Here is an 18,211-nt window from a genome sequence, read left to right on the forward strand (position 1 = left end):
TAACTACTTAATTGACACTAACCAGGTTAATTAACAGTAATGAACACAATTAAAGAGGCTAAATAAATGACGAGAGACCCTTTGGACCCAAAAAACTGTTGGAATATGGAAGCAAGAATTAGAACTAGAAACTGGAAATGAAATAACAAGACTGAAAGACTAGAAATGCCTTGAGAAGAGTGTAGACAAGACACAAGCTAGACTGATAGATTACAATGATGTGACCCATTGAATATATGGGCAAAAGTACAAGACATAAAGCAAGAGTGCTTATGGGATAATTGTAGAAGTGCCACATGGCACACACTCAAGACATAAAGACTAGACTTAGACTTAGACTTAGACAAATGTAGACTAGGAAATAGTACAGTTAGTGTGCACTTATCTCCAACGAAAACAACTCATTTCCCCATAGTCCCATACTCTTGTTAGGGAGGGGGAAGGATGTAAGTAGGATTATTTAATTATAAAATTGGATGGATGTTGGAGGCCCTTAGGGTGCGGGGGAAAAGCTGAGCTGGAACATCTCCTTGCTCGCAGCAGCAACCGCATCATCTTGCGCCTCCCAAAACCCCACTAATCGCCCAACAATCGCCGCACTCTCCTCGATATGTGGAGTGTCTCGCGTCTTGCTCCACAGCATTTGTGCTAGTTGCCATTTCCTCTGCTTCGATTCTACCTCCACCCCCCATCTCTCGTACAGTTCCTCTCTCTCCTTGCTCCTGAAACGCCTCCTCATCCTCTTCGCCAGCATCTCCCTTTCTCTTCTCAATGCTGCACCACACCTATCACATTCAAACTCTCCACATAAGCACAAAACCAATGAGTTAACTGCATGCATGCATCAACGATACAGGAAATCTCCCTGTTGGATCAACGTGACCGCGGGCAGGGCATTTCCGTCAAATCTTACCCGGTGACTCCTGTTGCAGTGGAGCTTCCTGTGGTTTCATCATCCTCCTGGTTTGTACACTCGTCCGCTTTCGCACTCTTCTGCTGCTTGCTTAGCCAATTCAGCCTGCGTAGCTCCACCTCCATGTAAATGGCATCCGCAGGATCCCCTCTGAATAGCAAATAAAATTGCGTCCTATGTATGATGGAAACTTGACACAAATCCCACAGTTGTACTATCTGCATGCGTTGCGTCTCGAAGAATGCGCGCCAAGCTGACGATGAGGAGCATGTTGCAGCCGACAATTGAAGAGGGGTTTGGCCTCCGCAGTGGTAGCACCCTGGAGAAGTAAGTGCACTGCTTTCATGTTGTTGTTCCCCGTCTTCTTCTGATTCTTCTTCCGTCTGATTCAAAGAAAATTCACCTCCGTCTCTTTCTCCCTCCCCGTTGGATTCCAATTCCAGAACCTGCAATTGTAATTGGAGTGAATCAACATTTCATAAACGCTCAGAAGACCAACAGAACTTTTCTTTTCGGGGGAGGGGGGGGTGAGCTTGCAGAAACCAGTCACCTAAGAAGCTAGCTCGCTAACCTGACAAATCAGCAGCTGCTTTTGATATTGCAGCTTGGCCACTCTCTCTTTCAACTCAGTCACGTAAGCCCTGATGCTTCTGATATTCTCCTCGGCTGCAACCTTGAACATTCTTTGCATCTTCTTTATGTCCACTGAGGAGGAGTTATCGATGCAACTCGCAGGAGTTCCCTCCGTTGACGAAATGATTGCTTCGTCAGCTGTCCTTGCCTTTGTCGACTTCTGGCTCTTTATCACTCCACTCGGTGACATAGGCGGGGGATCGTTCTCATCGTTATTGTTTGAGAAAAGTGTTCTTCGAGTGCCAGGAGAAGACAGTACGCCCTCATGATTTTTGTTGATTCTGGTGCTAGCAACAAGCGGAGTAGCTCTTTGCCGACATGTTGGAGTCCTTGCGCTTGCAGGCGATTGTTCAACTAGGTTATCTATGGATTTTTGTACATTTTCGAGCTGATCCTCGAGCGTGGCAATGGTTGCATCAGTGTCACGATCGCTGACTGGTTGCAATCTGCCGATCTCGTCCGCAACAGTACCCTTCGAACAATTTAAAAGCAAGTGCGTAGGTTGCACACGTCTTACCGTCTTGCGCAGATGCACGCTCCGAACTTCACGCTGTAGTTTGGCAATGGTGGCCGCAGCATCCTTATTCATACCAGCTTGCGCCAAGCGGAGGCACTCCACTTCCTTCTGCAAGGCTTCCAAGGCTCTATTTGCGTCCTCTCCCAGTTCGTCCTGCAAGTGTTCTAATTTCCTTATTTCTTGTACCAACATTAGAGATGGCGACGTCGTAGCTTTCGTGACGGATGAACGCCTGCGCCCAGGCGTTATTTGCCCCTGATCGGCATCTAATGCAAAGTTGTCTTGCTCGTCGCGCTCTTTGCTTGTATGTGCAGGCCGACGACTTCCTTCCCTATTGCGTTCTTCAATTGTCATGTAAGGTGTGGCAGGCAGCGCACGAGACGATGGATCAAGCAACGGAACTTGGGTAGGAGATCCGGTCTCCGGCCCCTGAAATCAAAATCTCAGCGTATCAACAATGACCAAGAGCGTGTCACGGATGCACTTGCACATAGGGCTTTAAAAGTTGGTTATTTACCATTGCAATCTTGGATTGTTCTTCCTCTTCTATCCTTTTAAGAAGCTCATCCAGGCGCGTTTGTACATTGTCTCGTTCAATCATAAGCTCCTTCATCTCAAGCGCCATCTGTGATAAACGTCGAGAAGTTACTTGTTCAAACTTCATGGGCCAGCAAATAGAGAAGAATCGACTCTTAATGAAATGCTATACAAGGAGAGGACGGGTGTAACAAGGTGGTATGACCACTTGAAGAAGGTGGAAGTTGCGTGGAGTTCGGGATTGTTGATGAAGATGTCAGGGTGAAGGCGGAAGGAAGGTGAGGGTGAAACAGGTTACGGGAAAGGGCAGAGGAAGGTGCAAATGCCCCTAACACGGGGCCAGAGAATTTGGACATGCCAACTAGGAGACCTTCAATTAGCCCAAGCGAAAACATTAGCAGACTACGTTGCCCCAAAATTTCAAATTGGGAGATCCTTTTCTGTAGTGGGAATAACAGAAAAAGATTATTCCTTATACCCTACCGTGAACAAAAAGGAATTTGTCCCCTACGCTCCTGATTTATAACATGCATGAGGTGTGCTGGCATCTATGCAACGATCATGTCACAGCTTTAGTTGTAATCAAAAGGACCCAGGTCAGCAATTTATTGTCGTCTAGAGAAGATATCTGTTGATCCGATAGTTCCTAACCTCGCACCCTCATTTTGCCAGGAATCCACACTACTTGGCATCTATAGGGCCTTCGGATCTCCATTGTTCGGACACTTCAAATCAGTTATCAAACCACTATCCAAACCACTCCACTGTCGATTTGTTGGTGTGGCATCTACTGTTAGTATTTGGTATGCAGCGGGAGACAGGGCAGGTTAGGCCTCCAGACCAGATCGTTAGCCTTTGGTATTAAAAGGGCATCCCATTGAGCCTCATCAGTGAAGCATTTCAGCTACCTCAGCCTTCCACATCAGCCCCTGCAGCCTCCATGGCCTCCCAATATCTAGTGCTGATGTGGGATCAGTTACCAGCCTTAACCCCAGTCATGAGCATGGCCTCTCAATATCTAGTGCTGGTGTGGGATCAGTTCCCAGCCTTCAGCCCCATGAGCTGCCAGTCATAGCCTCTTCAATTAGTAGATCCAGCCTCTTCATTGAGGATCCAGATGTTCTATTCAGCCACCTTCATTTTGGGAATCCCTCAGTTGTATACAGTGGTCTCTTGGTGATTTGCCCCGGCCAACCAAAGTAAAGATAGTAGTTGGCATTCTCCCAGTCTTCCACTGTGTTTGAGTTATCTGTGTGAAATGATGAGGTTTATGTATGTCAACAATCTCTCTCTCTCTCTCTCTCTCTCTCTCTTCTCATTTCATGTTTCCGCACCCCATTGTTAGTATGGGCTAGTTAGTGAGAGTAATGTAAGCTTTTCACCCATAACATTGGGGTCAGAGCATCAATTCTTTTCTTCAAGGGGGGTAGAGAGGGAAGTACGACACCCTGGGTGTCGTCTACCTTATGTAGCCTCTCCATGACTCCCTTCCATCCTTGAGCCTAGGACAATGACAATGAGGAGGTGACCCACAGGTGGACCCACTCTTGAAGCACCCATTACACCAGTTGCTCTGCTAGCCATGATGCAAATGTGCATATAAGCCTAAATGCAGACCCAGCAGGTGGACACACTCTTGAAGCACCATTACACCACTTGCTCTTCTAGCCATGATGCGAATGCAGATAGCATATGCAAATTGAAATGCAGACCCAGCAGGTGGGCCCACTTTGAAGCATCCATTACACCCGTTGCTCTGCTAGCCATGATGCAAATGCAGATGTTGGAAGCTCTTATCACGAGGGCCTTGTAGCTGTAGGATGCCTGAGCTACAACAGAGTGCCAGGATTGGGAGGCCAGAGAAGAACAGGCCAAGAGTCCAGGGAAGAGTGAGACCGTGAAGACAGGGAATGGGAGGCTTGAGAAGCTGAAATCGATTATTGATCTAGTCTTTGCTTCAAGCTAGAGTGGCAAAGCTGGACTGACTAGTTCCCCCAGCAAAGTCCTCTTACCCAAAAACACTAAAAATTTTGATAGGTATGATGGGAAAGTAGAACCTCATAAGCAGTGTCATAGGTCTTCAGCCTGAAGCTTCGAGCATACCATTGGATATTTGAACAAAGACCATGAAGAAACATAGTAATCCAATCCCCATCTATTATCTACAATTCTAGAATGTGAATATGGTTCATGTACTGTGGTGGCAAAGATTAATCATATCTAGTAGCTACATCCATATCTGCATTGTAGTGCTCTCACACTTTTCCACATGGGGGTGTTGGCTGTATGCAGCAAGCAACCTCCAACTCTGTTTTCTAACACAGTCTTGCATAGTTGTTCTTGTACTACAAAGAGCACGTATAAGACATTAACACTAGATAGGATGCTGCAAATTTTTGAGCTAGTGAGCAAGGATCACGGATCTAAAGGCCCCCTCAAGAAGAAGTATTAAGAGATCTCAAAATGAGAGGGTTCAAGACCAGCAACACTCCAGATAATATGGGGTTCTTCTCAATGCAGAGGAGAAGCCGAGGGAACGCCAATGTTTTCAATGCCATGAGCTACGCCATGATGAGAGGCATTTCCCCCTTTTGCATTCAGGACACAAGATCAGTATTCCTTTTTATGGGGGCAGTTTAGAGGATTTGCTCAATGACCATTTGGTTGCCAAGCTCAATCTCCTGACAGAGCAGTCAGCCAAGATGTTCAAGCTTCACAGTGCATTTGGGCACACTCAGCCAGCCATATTAGAGCAAGGCACGGGATGTCAAGCTCTGCATTAGTGGGATGGCAAAGAAGAAACCTTCATTATTACCCAGTGTGTTCCGTTAAATATAATCTCAGGTGCACCACTACATTGTTGACTACAGAGCTGTAGTCAATTGGTGAGACAGTACCATTACAATGCTATTCATCCACATGAAATGAATATTGAAGGCGTAGGTAAGGATAATGAGGAAGACCCAAGAGGAATTAAGAGCATCATAAAGGATACATGTGGAAGACCCAATAATGACACAAAGGCAAGCGACAGCTTCCCCAAGAGGGTGCTTTCAAAAAGCATGATGATGTTACATCGATATGGATCAGCAACCAGAATGCACTGATGGAATGGCATCAAGAGGACACATGGCAGACAGCACACAGGATATCTGCCCCACCAGCACATGGGTTTAGGAGGGCAGTGGAGCATTCGTGGTGCCTTGCAGAGCTGAACCACAATAAGCTATTGATTGGCCAAACTCATCATGTTATGGGAGAGGCTCTGTTGGGCAAGTAAATGGCAGTGAGCTTGAAGACATGTTGAGAGTCCAGAAGTCCGCAGGGAAAGACCAGGGATCCTAATGAGCTGGAAGTATGGATCACAAGGCTAGATAACTACTTGAGATTTAATCCAAAAGATTATGAGGGTAAGCTCATTTACGCTTGCATGCAAATGGAAGACTATGGTCACCCTTGGTGGAAAAAGATGAGGAATTCAAGGAGAGGAGAAGAACAAGTGCACAAGGGGGCATGGGCGGAGGAAGAACAGGAGAAGGATAGGATAAGAAGGGGGCCAGGGGCAGAGACCTGAAGGATGGAGGGTGAGTGAGGCTGAGGGATTGGAGGCTGACAGATCACAAGTCTGACGGATTGGGGCTGATGGAATATAAGCACACCTAAATCACCCCCTCGCCCCTGCTTTTTGGCCCTCATTCTCACTCCTTGAACTGATTAATGGGTTAACTCCTTTTCTCTTCTCCTCCTCACTCCTTGAACTTATTTTGTTGGTTCAGGAAAATAATTGGATCTTTGTTCAAATAGGGGATATATTGACACTATTAGATGTGAGAGCCTTTGGTGTTCTTAAATGTTTTGGCAGCACAGCCAGAGCTGTGTGAACCAACTACAGCAATCATGGTCAAAGCAATACAGAGCTCTATGCTTTGATGTCTGATGGGCAGTAATTTGGACAGCAAAGCCAAAGAGGGACAATAGCTCACCCAAGCCGACACGGATGATAAGGAAATACAAGCTATCCTTCCAAGGTGGGAAGCAAAGTGGACTCCAAGGCACATTGGAATGTGCAAAATGAAAATCCTATCAGCTAAGTTAATTCTTGATAATGAGCCTGCTAGGATAGATGAAGGCTTACAAGACTGATGATGTGCCACAGTATCAAGAGGCAAAAGATTCTACTACTTTTCTATTGGACCTGGGGGTATGCATGAGCAGTGATGGAGAGATTTGCAGCATCACTTGCAATTTAGAGTGGCCGTTTTTTAAAGCAGGGATGGTTCTAATGAAGGCCAAGGTTGGGTCAAGTTAGTGTGGGCTCGAACTACTTTGGCTATGGATGGTCTAGGCTAGTGGAGCAGGACTGTTCAAGTCACTTTCCCACTCATTGTATGAAATTATACACTCTTATCTACTCACCACAGCTCCTGCTTCCTTCGCCACCTGTGCACTCTCTCTCTCTCTCTCTCTCTCTCTCTCTCTCTCTCTCTCTGAAAATGATCAGAAAATATGGCACGATTCAGGTACAAAAATGAAATTCTACAAATGGGGAATCAACCTGATGGACAGCTATGCAATGCAGAAATATCTTGGGGAGGAAATCTTAATATTCAAAAGGAATTTAATATGCAAAATAAGGACCAGTTCACATGATCTAGAAGTGGAGAAGGGTAGATGGATACGACCTAAGATCCCAAGGGAGGAGAGGATATGCAAAATCTGCCCTACAGGGGAGGTAGAAGATGAGCTGCACATACTCCTAAACGAGCATACGCACGCATAAGGGAGAGCCATGGCAACAGTAGTTGTAATCTGAAGAATCTATTGGAACAGCCAGGCCACAAGTTTGGAAGCTACTTAAAGAAATCTTGGAACATCGCAGAAAAATTCTCGGACTAGCACAGAAAATAGCCCTGCAAGTACTCACAATGTAGAAAGATTTGGGAGACTTTTTATTTCAATGGTTGTAATGAACCACTATTTAATTTAATAGTGGTCACCAGTCCCATAGATCCTGAGGGTAAAGGATTTTAATACAATCATATCATATCATCTCTGTGTGTGTGTGTGTTTCTGTGTCAGCTTTTTCTTTCGCCTGCCATCTCCTTGACTCCCACTATTCTATCTCCTTTCTCTGCTCTGCCCAATCCATTTCTTACATTCAAAATGTACCCTACAATAAAGGAGGGCCACTTTATAGTCCCCCTCCATAGTCTTCATTTCTAGAGTGGACAGCCCCTAATTGCTGGTCTCCCACTATTCTATCTCCTTTCTCTGCCCTGCCCAATCCATTTCTTACATTCAAAATGTACCATACAATAAAGGGAGGGCGACTTTATGGTCCCCCTCCATAGTCTTCATTTCTGGAGTGGACAGCCCCTAGCCAAAATAGTTCTAATCGCTGGTCCAAATTGGCCTTCATGACAATTCAGCGAACTGCAAATGTATGTATGCATGATATTGTTTGATAGGGATCTGAGGGTGGATGGGACAATGGCTCCAGCCTGACGGCAGTGAAGAAATAGAAGGGCTGGTCTGCAGATGATGCACTTTATGGACCAGAGTGCTCTCATGTCTGGCATGAAAAGATTGAGGCTCAGGTCTTGGATGCTGAATTCAAGAGATGTGCTGCTGATCTCTGAGCCTGAATGTGCAGGTGCAGGGGGACCGTATGGTGACAATGCATGTAGACATTATAACATTTCTAATCCAATGGCTTTGAAACATGGGATTATTTTAGTTTGACTGTAAGAAGCCAAAGCCACATATGCGAAGCATGAAATTAGGTGAGTGGGTCACTTATCTGTTAGGCTCTAAGCAACATCTTTGAAATATGGGATGATTCTGTTTCTGAGGTTTCCAAGTATGAGTGAACAATATGAGATGGCAGTTCAGAATTCGGTTTACCTTTAAACCCGTAAGTACATCCCTCTGAGCATGAAGGAAATATAGCCAAACTGTACAGAAGGAAAGCACATTGGAGCAAGGGGCTAATAACATACATCTACTGAAAATGTAATGCAAGCAATCTTGATTACTTTGAATCTAAATTGAATAATGAGCTTTTAAATTACGTTGGACCAACATGTCGAAAGCATCTGAGGAGACACTTTTGTAAATATTTTCATGGTGAAATAGGAAGGATACAACCATTTGAGAAAGATGCAAGTCAAAACGACCTTTTTTATCTTCATATCTTGCTGGTGCAGCAAAGCTTCTGCTTCAGAAGAGCCAGTGCCAGAAAGATGGGGGTCTGGAACTCTGAGCTCTGAATTCAATCGAGCCACTTCATTCTGTAGGTGCTTGACTAGTGCTTTATCTGGAATTACCTGACTTGCAGAATAGACACAGGTTTAAAAATCTTGTTTATGTTCACAAGTCTGCTTACTGTAGACATGTTAACAGTTGAAAATATTAGAGTCTCATTGCCGTTGGCTGGTCGACTAGCATTCATTCCTGAATGAGATACAAAGAGACTGGAAAAATGGCTAACTTGATAAATTTACCATGTTCACATGAGCACTGTTGGTAACCTCTTTCGCCCGACTTGCAAAGAAGAGTGTATTTCGAGATTGCTCTACTTGGCTCAGAGCTGGACTCATCGTACAAATAATTGCTGTTCTTGCATTTCCCTCGAGGGAATTCTGTAGAATGCGTGTGAGCTTGGAATCGCGGTAGGGAAGGTGACCATTTCTTGCCCTGCCATTACTGTTTGAGATCGTGTAATAGAGGGAACCAGATGTGAGATATCTTCTTCCATGCAGGAAGGCAATTCAAATGTGAATAAATTCTAGGTGTAAGCACAAAGAGGGCGCTACTAACTTAGTTTACCTTATTTATTTTTCTAATTAGAAAAACTCAGTTTACCTTAACTTCCGAATAATAGAGCTGAGTGTTAGTAAGCTCCGGTTGATGTGAGAACCTTCCTTCAATCTACTTCCATGTGCCATTGTTTGAGATGCACGCTCACTACCTGCTAGATCAACAAAGTTCTGTGGAGATCCATAATTAGTGGACAACAGAATGATAAAGAGAGATTGAGTGACCAACCATGTTTGGCAATATCATCAAACTGACCCAGAATTCCCAAAATTCCTGAGGCTCACCAGGTTTGCAACCAGAGCGTTTACCAAATCTGCATTTGCGAAATGCCTAGGGAAGCTCTCCAGAGTCTACATACCAGTGTTTGCAAGCCAACAGATAGATTCACGCAAATGTTTTAAGAAGCAGCCTATTCAAAATGTAGTAAAACTGCTTCATCGGTAGAGAACTCGATATGAAAGGTAGGAGATCAATGGGACCCACCAATCTAATGATCTGATGAGATCGTGAACTGGTATCGTTCAGAGTAGTTTCTCCGACCTGCCTTTGGGCTGCTCCATAGATATTGACACAGCAAATCGTACAAATTTAGGTGTTGTCCTCGTATGGCAACGATCAAATGGATGAAATATTTGTCACTAAGCAGGGTGGTGTTTCTTTAAGTAGGACTAAGAAAGCAAACACAGTTTTTAGCCCTGTACCTTCACAGATTGTAAGAATTTGTCGCAGATGATCGCTGTCCTTCACAGTGATCTCAGTGAGTTTGTCTACTTTCGTACCTTTCTATTAAGATTCACCGTCACAAAATTTAAGTGAGTGGTCTGAAAGGCACTGAAATTAGGACAGATTAGCAGTGTAATGGCGACTTCAGGGCATTGTAGCATGTCCCGCACAACGCCAACATAACGATGTACATAAAGCCAGACATTTCCAAAATGTTTAAGAGATTCTTACTTCAGGATCATCCATAAGTCGGAGAGGACCAATTTCTGGGTTTAAAAGGTCTTTAACTGCTTCATTGTAGATCTCTAAGGCAGCAAGTTTTAGCAAAAAATCTCGTTCCTCGTGCTGCGAACAAGATGTTCATCAGTACCAAGCCCATGCAATATATATCTCGCTGTAGCTTTGAAGGATCAGAAAATTTGAAGCCCGATTACCTCCACAATGTAAGCATAAATATCAGTGATAGCGTTCTCAATTACACCTCTCATCGTGTACGTTTTTCCACTGCTGGTTTGGCCGTACGCAAAAATTGTCGCTGCAAGCATCGTTATAATTCCATTGAGCTCTGGGATAAACCACGGCATGATGGTCGAACACAAAAAGATTTTCGCCTGGATGAGCTCTTTTGCATATGTTGAGGCACCTGCCGGCTATTCTAAGAGCGAGATTGCAAAGTCAGTGTGTCTACCATTGACACCAGTAAGAGCAGAGAGAGCTACATCTTTAGCTCCTTGCTGGTACACGCTCTGAGTGGTTGAATCCGGTCCGAACACGCGATCTGCAAGCACGCGGTTCCTTCTGTGTTCGGGTCTTCAATTCCACAGATAAAAGAGGAAGAGATGCATAACATGTCTTCGGGTGTGAAAACGGAAATGTAGGTGCGCACCGTATGAGTACGACTTGTGCTGCGCAGGTGATCGCTCCGGCAATGATGGCGGGTTGAAAACAAGAGTGTTGGCATCCACACATTCCCACGCACAGGTGTCGTTATGGCTCAGTTCTTGCATACTCAAAGGCCTCACTCGCACGGTCACCAGGATTTTCTCCTCTCCTGCAGCTGCAACATGTTGTCCCTGCTTCTGCTTCACCCTTTTGTGAGAAGAGGATAGGCACCAGCTACTGCGGCTGCTGTCTGTCATTGGTGTTTTGGACGAGAAGGTAGAGGAAGAAGAGGTAGGGGTACTAATAAGAAGAGTGTATTGAGAAGTCGTGGACTTCATGCTCATGCAGTCAGTCGCACTTCACAGAATTGTGTACACGAGATGAAAAGTTTTGCAGCAGAAATTGTTCGGTGCTGATGAGTTTTTAGTCTTTCCATGCGTCCAACGGCTCTCTCTCTTCATAATGTTTTTTTTTCTTTCAAACGCGACTCATTTCAAAATTCGCACTTTTTTTTTTGGAGGGTTATTTAACACAAGGAAGGTGGTGGTAGTATTATTTAACACAAGGAAGGTGGTGGTAGTATCCATGGAAACAACACTTCGCTAGTTCATCCCCAAGGGACTTGAATGTGTGCAATCGCTCAAGAGGGCCAACACCCAAATCTCCTCAAGTGCTACTACTATTGCTCCTTAAACTTGCACTTCCTTAGCACTCCCCTAAGGAAAATGCTGGGATTGCCACTTTTTGCTACATTTTCCTAAAGCTCTACCCATTCCCACGACTTCAACTGTCTGCCTACCATGCCAAAATTGAGCACCGCATCACCCAACTGGAGAGGGAGAAGGATTGCCACTTTTTGCTACATTTTCCTAAAGCTCTACCCATTTCCACGATGTGAACTGTCTACCTGCCATACCAAAATCTAGCACCACACCGCCCAGCTAGAGAGTACTCTCTAGCTGGGCATTTTGGGGTATGTTGCAATAAACATCAATGGGATTGCACGTTCTGCTCTTCTTCTAAGCTTTTCACATGTTTTCACATCAGGGATGCCAAATCCGTCGTCAAAGATGGGCAACAAGGATTGCGTAGGAACCCTTTTTCTTCATCACCAGCAAACGTTCAAAAATGCTCAAGGAGCATTCTTGAGTGGCAATCCTGCTCACGTGGGAACGGGCTCTTATGGACTCTAGTTCCACCCCCACGTGTCGATATAAGTGTGATTTAGTAACACTCTAGTGTTTGATTGCATGTTGGTTTCTAGAGTTCTAACTCCATTTTTAGCCATGGATTTGCTTCCTTTTCTACTTTCGACATCGCTTACGAAGGCACACCTTGTGCCCCCTTATTAGTTGAATTGTTTGAGTATATGATTTTTTATTTCAAAATAAATAAGTTAAACATTGTATAGCACATAGTAGGACCTAATTCCTCTTGAAAAGGGAGTTTATTTATTACAAAGAATGAATGTCAAAAGTAGACAAGTGTTTAAATTGAAATGTTAGAAATACATTAATGGATTATGGGATTGAAGATGATGTGAACCATGGTGCTTCACTTAGAGTTCATATTTATCCAATCCATTAGTTTCAATCTCTATTTGATTCCTTTTTTCCATATACAAGCATCAAAGATGTAGCATAGGTTGGCCATAACAAGTAGTACATATGATATGAGATACATTAAGAGGTTGCTAAATAAAACATGAGTAGATGTACTTAAAAGAAGAAGAAACATGCATGACGATATGAATAATAAGTCCCAAGTCATGATAATAGGCATGCTGGAAGCTCAAGCATAAGTTGTCAATTGGGAGTAAAATTTGGTGTTGCGATTCCAAGGGATGAAGCTATAGTTCATGCCAATGCAAATGTTGAGATTTATAGAAGTCTTGAAAGGATGATTTACTTGAAGCTTTTGATTTTTATTGTGGACAAGAGCTCTCGAATTGATTTTATAGTTACCGGATAGCTACAAGCATAAGTGATTGAGCATCTCAATCAAACATGACCATAGCATTCATATGGGCCTCCAAAATCTTAAGCCAAGCATTAATAATTCTCATAAAGAAGCAATCATTCACGGACCAACATACTTTACCCTTAGGAAAGGTTTATCCAAAACACCTTTGAGTGTCAACTACTTTGTTGTAATCCATGCCCTAAGAAGCTAGAAAAATTTATTGATTTGAGATAACAAAATGTTGTGAACAATCATATAAACAGGGCCTTACTTAAAGAAGCCTTCAACTTTCCCAAACCCCTCCTACATATTACTATTGAGAGTGTGAGAGGGAGGTGCAAGAGAGTAAGGGAGAAGAAGAGTAGCCATCATGATCGTAAGATGAGCACACTCGCTTCAAAAATGAATACAAGGTTATATATATAACACCCTACTTAGACCATATTAGGCTATTCACACTATGCCCTTAGCCTTTAGGGGCACGTCCTTTCTACCCCTCTTTGTATACATCTGAAGCCATGCACTAGATTTTGCCAAACTATTGCTCAAGAGAAGAAAATGAAGATGCCACTAGGATAGGGATACGATATTCTCCTATTGTTGAAGAAAATATCAATATACTCCTTCATGATAGTAGATCTCTAAGGCAAGAAGTGCTTCTGTTCAACCTATCAACTAGGAGGCCTACATTAGGGGTAATTTGTTAGTATATGCACCTTATCTAGAGTGCTCCTACAAAGTTAACTTTCATGACCATCTAACGTATACATATATGGATAGATCTTACCATTAAAAGGTCATTGGAAGGTATTGCGATTGTTGGACACATACACCTAGGGTATAAACGTACCCATGCACAATTTATTGGTGCCTATGCAACATCCATGGTTAGGGTAAAAATAAGATGGCAACATAATTATGGAAGTGTTGGTCATTGGGCGAAACCTTAGGAACATAGTTATGGAAGTGTACGTCATTTGGTAGAAACTTTCCCCAATATAAAGTTACAAATATTAATCCATGCTACATTTTCAAGGCTTCAATGTGTCTAAGTATACTTAAGCTCCATATAAAAGTTGTTTATAAGTTAGAATATGAATATCTAATCTTATAGATGGGTCCAGATGACTTGTGCCATCAATTTGAGTACTTGGATGGCTATGTTTGGACCTGATATGAGAAAGTTGTGTTGATTTTTGGGCAGATTTATCAAATTTAAAGCTGTAAATATTAGCCTAGGTAGCTTGGAGAAGGCTCTAGGTTCGCCATCAGGCTAATGTTTGCCCCCTATTTTTTCCTTGTGAATCATGCATGGTCTATGTCACACCCATGAGAAACTCTATATGAGTATATGAACCTTACCCAAACCAAGGTCCTTAGAAGTTTCATGACCATCAAACACACATACGTATGATATATTGATATCAATGCATATTTTGGTAATAAATGAGAAAGTGTGCATGCCCCACCACACAAATTGTGTCACACCGACACGAAATTTGTGGGTATATATGCCTAATATAAAAGAGGGCCCCTATAAGTCTTATGATCATTTAACATATACATATATTATATAAGCATGTGGATGTTCATTCTTAAACACTCATGTGCCATGCATGGTAGAGAATGAGGAAATGTACATGTCCCACCATATACGTGATGAGCGATGACTTCAAATAGGGACCCTACAAGTCTCTTGACACATACATGTATAATGGTATAGGCGTATGAATGTGCATTTTTTAATACTCATGTGCCATGCATGATAGAGAATGAGGAAATGTACATGTTTCATCACACAAATGGTGTTTGATACTTATGAAACTTTTCAAGTATGAGAGACTTACTCAATTACAGTTCTTTGTAAAGTTTCTTGACACATAGAGGGATCATAGAAGCATATTACACACAAATTTTTGGCACTTACAGACCATCCATGATTAAAAATGAGAGAATGTGGATGCCCCACCGTACAAGTGATGTTTGATCCTTACAAAACTTAGGCCTTATTCATTGAAAGGGCTTTTCAAATTTTTATGGCCATTAAACACATGGAGGTATGGTACAAGCATGCTAACAGCTATTCACTGTCCTTGGTTGAAAATGAGAAATGTACATGTCTCTCTATACAAATGATTTCCAAACCTTATGAAACTTTGCAAGTATATAGGGCTTACTCATATAAAAGTCTTTGAAAAAACTCAATGGCCATGCACCACCACAAATACTATGTTGGACCCTATGAGAATTTTGTGGATATATGTGTCTTATTAAAATAGGACCTCGAAAATATTTCTTGATCGTTTTGTAGATACATGTGTGGTACATGCATATAGATGTGAATTTTTAAACATGCACGCAACCATGCATGGTAGAAAATGAGAAATGCATGTCCCATCTTACAAATGATGTTTGATTCATATGATTCTTTTTTAGTATAGGATGATGATAGAACACCTAGAGGTATGGTATAAGCATAGAGATGCACATTTTTTTCACACATATATATTATCCATGGTTGAAAATGAGAAAATTTTCATGTCTCCCGTACAAGTGATGTTTGATCATTATGAAATTTTGTGAGTATTAAGTGCCTTACTCATTCTCTTTTCAAAGTTTCATGACAAGAGGACACATGGAAGCAAGGTATTAGCATGTTGATGAATAAATTTTAAGTAATTATGTACCATACATGGTGGAAATGTGCATGCATCACTACAAAGACTGTGTCAAACCCGTTTGAAAATTCGTGGGCATGCATCATACTAATATATCCTTTAGTATAAGCTTCACTATTTTTTCGATGTTATCATTGGTATTGTCATTGTTATGTAAATACATTTATGTAAACTTGCCTTAAATTTTTGAGTTAGAAAACCCTTCTATTTGAATCTACATGGTATATTTAGAATTTTTGGGGTGGACCCCCTAGATGTCCTTCAAGATTTTTAAGGGTGTAAGAAGGAGTGATAGGGTTAAGGAACAAGTTCCAAGGTTTAAAAAGGAGGGGCATAGGGTTGTGGAGTGGAGAGATTGTCTCCTTGGCAGATCAAAGTGATGAAGCGTTGAGAAGTCTAACCCAAGAGCTTAAGGGTTGCGAGGAGTGGGAGAGAAGGATTTGTGAAAGTAGAATGAGTTTTGGAGTTAAGAGAAAGAGTAGATCTAAGAAAGGGAGAGAATGGTGAGAGGGGAAGAGAGTGGGAGAGTACAAGGATGGAAGGGAATGGGGAAGGTGAGAGCATGCTATCACATGTTGATATCATTTAGAGAGCATGGATGCAAGGAGATTAAGCAAAGAGTGAGAGCTCCATTCCATTAAGAGTGGGATCTTCATTCCATCAAGGGAAATTTATATATTCAATTCATGTCACTATGTAAAGCATGTCGTTAACGCTAGTAGTCTCTCTCTAGACTATGAGGAATTCCTCTCTTAATGCAAAGCATCTGGTAAGTATTTCCTCACTATATGCAAACAATGTGGTAATTATTCCATTGTCTCTCTTTATACTATGAGAATTTTCTTTGTCGATGCAAAGCATGTGATAAGGATTCATATATGTTTCTCTCTAAACTATGAGAAAATCTTCTCTCACGTAGAGCATGTTACAATTGCCTTTGGAATCCAAAGTCTTGATTTAAAATGGATGTTCCATTAGACATAAATGAAAATGGATTCCTGGTTAGAGAATTCTCGTGCTTTTTTTATTAGTCTCGTATTGAGCATCTAGTCTCTCTCTCTCTCTCTCTCTTTAGACCACGATTATACAAGGATGTTCATGTATTTTTTAGAGAGTATTTTTGCTATAATTATCCTATTATATCTATCAAATATGCTTTCAAGCTCAAGCAAATCTTTGCTACTATTCCATGCACAAATATTATGATGTTGACTACACATGACTATGCTTTTGATCCTTGTTGACACAAGGTTAGCAACTCCCCTAGATTCATTCGATTACCTATCCTTGGGTATCCAATGCTTGAAGTTGTAAGTTTCTTCACCTTTTGCTTTCCATGGGGTTCTCTCATTGTTAAGGCAACCAGAAATTAGAATGTTGTGGGACAAAAGGCGCCATGCTGTAATGAAAAGTGCTTAACAAATCAACATTTGGTAGAAGCCATCATGCAACAAATTTATTGAATAGGATACCTAGAGAACCAATTCTAGTTGTAACTCATGAAGCACTTATAGGCTACAAAATTTGGACATCTTAAAATTTTTGGCTGCATAGCATATGTACATATACATGTTGCTTGCAAAAAGAAACTAGATGTGAAATCCAAAAAATGTGTTACGGTTTGATGTTATAATAAACGTAGTTAAACATATAATCTATATGATCCAATCAATTAAAAAATAATTATCTCAAGGGATGTAGTGTTTGATGAAGATTAAGAATGGGAATCGTCAACCTAATAAGAAATGATTGTACATGCAAGCCAAATACACAAGAAGATAATACTAAAAATAGTGCAGAATAGGCAAAAGAACTTGCAAACATACAAGAACTCAAAAAGAGCAAACGACCATATTAGTTGGCATATGTTTGACAAGGAAAAGTTGTTTAGTTTGTAAGTACCAGTTATGCTCTTATGACAAGTATCATGCAAATAGAAGAGCTAATATATTTTGAAGATGTAGTTCAAAATTCAAAATGGAAAACAATAGTGTGTGAAGAAATGAATGCGCTGTATAAAGACCACACATGGGAGTTATATGAATTTCAACTAGAAAAGAAGACAAACACATAGGTGTACAAAGTCAAATACAATCCAGATGGTACCATTGAAGATATAAGGCTAGACTTGTTACACAAAGCTTTGCACAATAGTATATGGGTAAGATTACAAAGACAGAACCGCCTCAGTAGCCAAGACTTAGCCTTTATATTTTTTATATCATTGTCAACAATCACCAGGTGGAATATGTATCAACTAGAACTTAAAAATGCATTCCTAAATATATACTTGGATGAAGAAGGACCACAGGGTTCTGTTGAAAATGGGAAAAAGAATCAAGTATGTCATTTGAATAAAAATATCTATGGCTTAAAGGAAGCACCCAAAAGTTGATATGTTGATTAAAGAAAAGTCTCTATGGTTTAAAGAAAAGTCTCTATGGTGGCTTTAAACAAGCACCCAAAAGTTGGTATAAAAAATTGACAAGTATTTTATTAATTTTGAATATATAAAATCAATGTAGATCATACACTATTACAACTTTC

At 41.6% G+C, this 18,211-nt stretch overlaps 1 protein-coding gene across 1 annotated transcript; it reads right to left on the minus strand.

The window, feature by feature from the left end:
* Window positions 1-493: 493 nt before the first annotated feature.
* LOC147879910 (kinesin-like protein NACK1) lies at window positions 494-11,405 on the minus strand. The gene is made up of 14 exons (XM_087371623.1): window positions 11,029-11,405; window positions 10,831-10,920; window positions 10,577-10,677; window positions 10,374-10,487; window positions 10,121-10,202; window positions 9,903-9,970; window positions 9,704-9,769; window positions 9,465-9,589; window positions 9,104-9,305; window positions 8,777-8,926; window positions 2,581-2,688; window positions 1,485-2,492; window positions 914-1,359; window positions 494-785 (listed from the first exon to the last, which is right to left on the minus strand). The coding sequence occupies exons 1-14, from the start codon at window positions 11,366-11,368 to the stop codon at window positions 494-496; spliced, it is 3,192 nt and encodes a 1,063-aa protein (XP_087227749.1). The 5' UTR covers window positions 11,369-11,405.
* Between the last annotated feature and the right edge of the window lie 6,806 nt (window positions 11,406-18,211).

Source organism: Dipteris shenzhenensis, chromosome 33 (genome assembly GCF_047967505.1).
Source record: "Dipteris shenzhenensis isolate YYH24624 ecotype China chromosome 33, Dip_SZ_1.0, whole genome shotgun sequence".
NCBI lineage: Eukaryota > Viridiplantae > Streptophyta > Polypodiopsida > Gleicheniales > Dipteridaceae > Dipteris > Dipteris shenzhenensis.

Excerpts from the sequence above, each read along its gene's own strand:
- LOC147879910 (XM_087371623.1), bottom strand. The coding sequence starts at position 11,368 with ATGAGCATGAAGTCCACGACTTCTCAATACACTCTTCTTATTAGTACC. Across the intron at positions 10,488-10,576 it reads TTTATGCTTACATTGTGGAG|CACGAGGAACGAGATTTTTT; the intron begins GTAATCGGGCTT and ends TCTTGTTCGCAG. Across the intron at positions 786-913 it reads ACTGCAACAGGAGTCACCGG|GTGTGGTGCAGCATTGAGAA; the intron begins GTAAGATTTGAC and ends TGAATGTGATAG.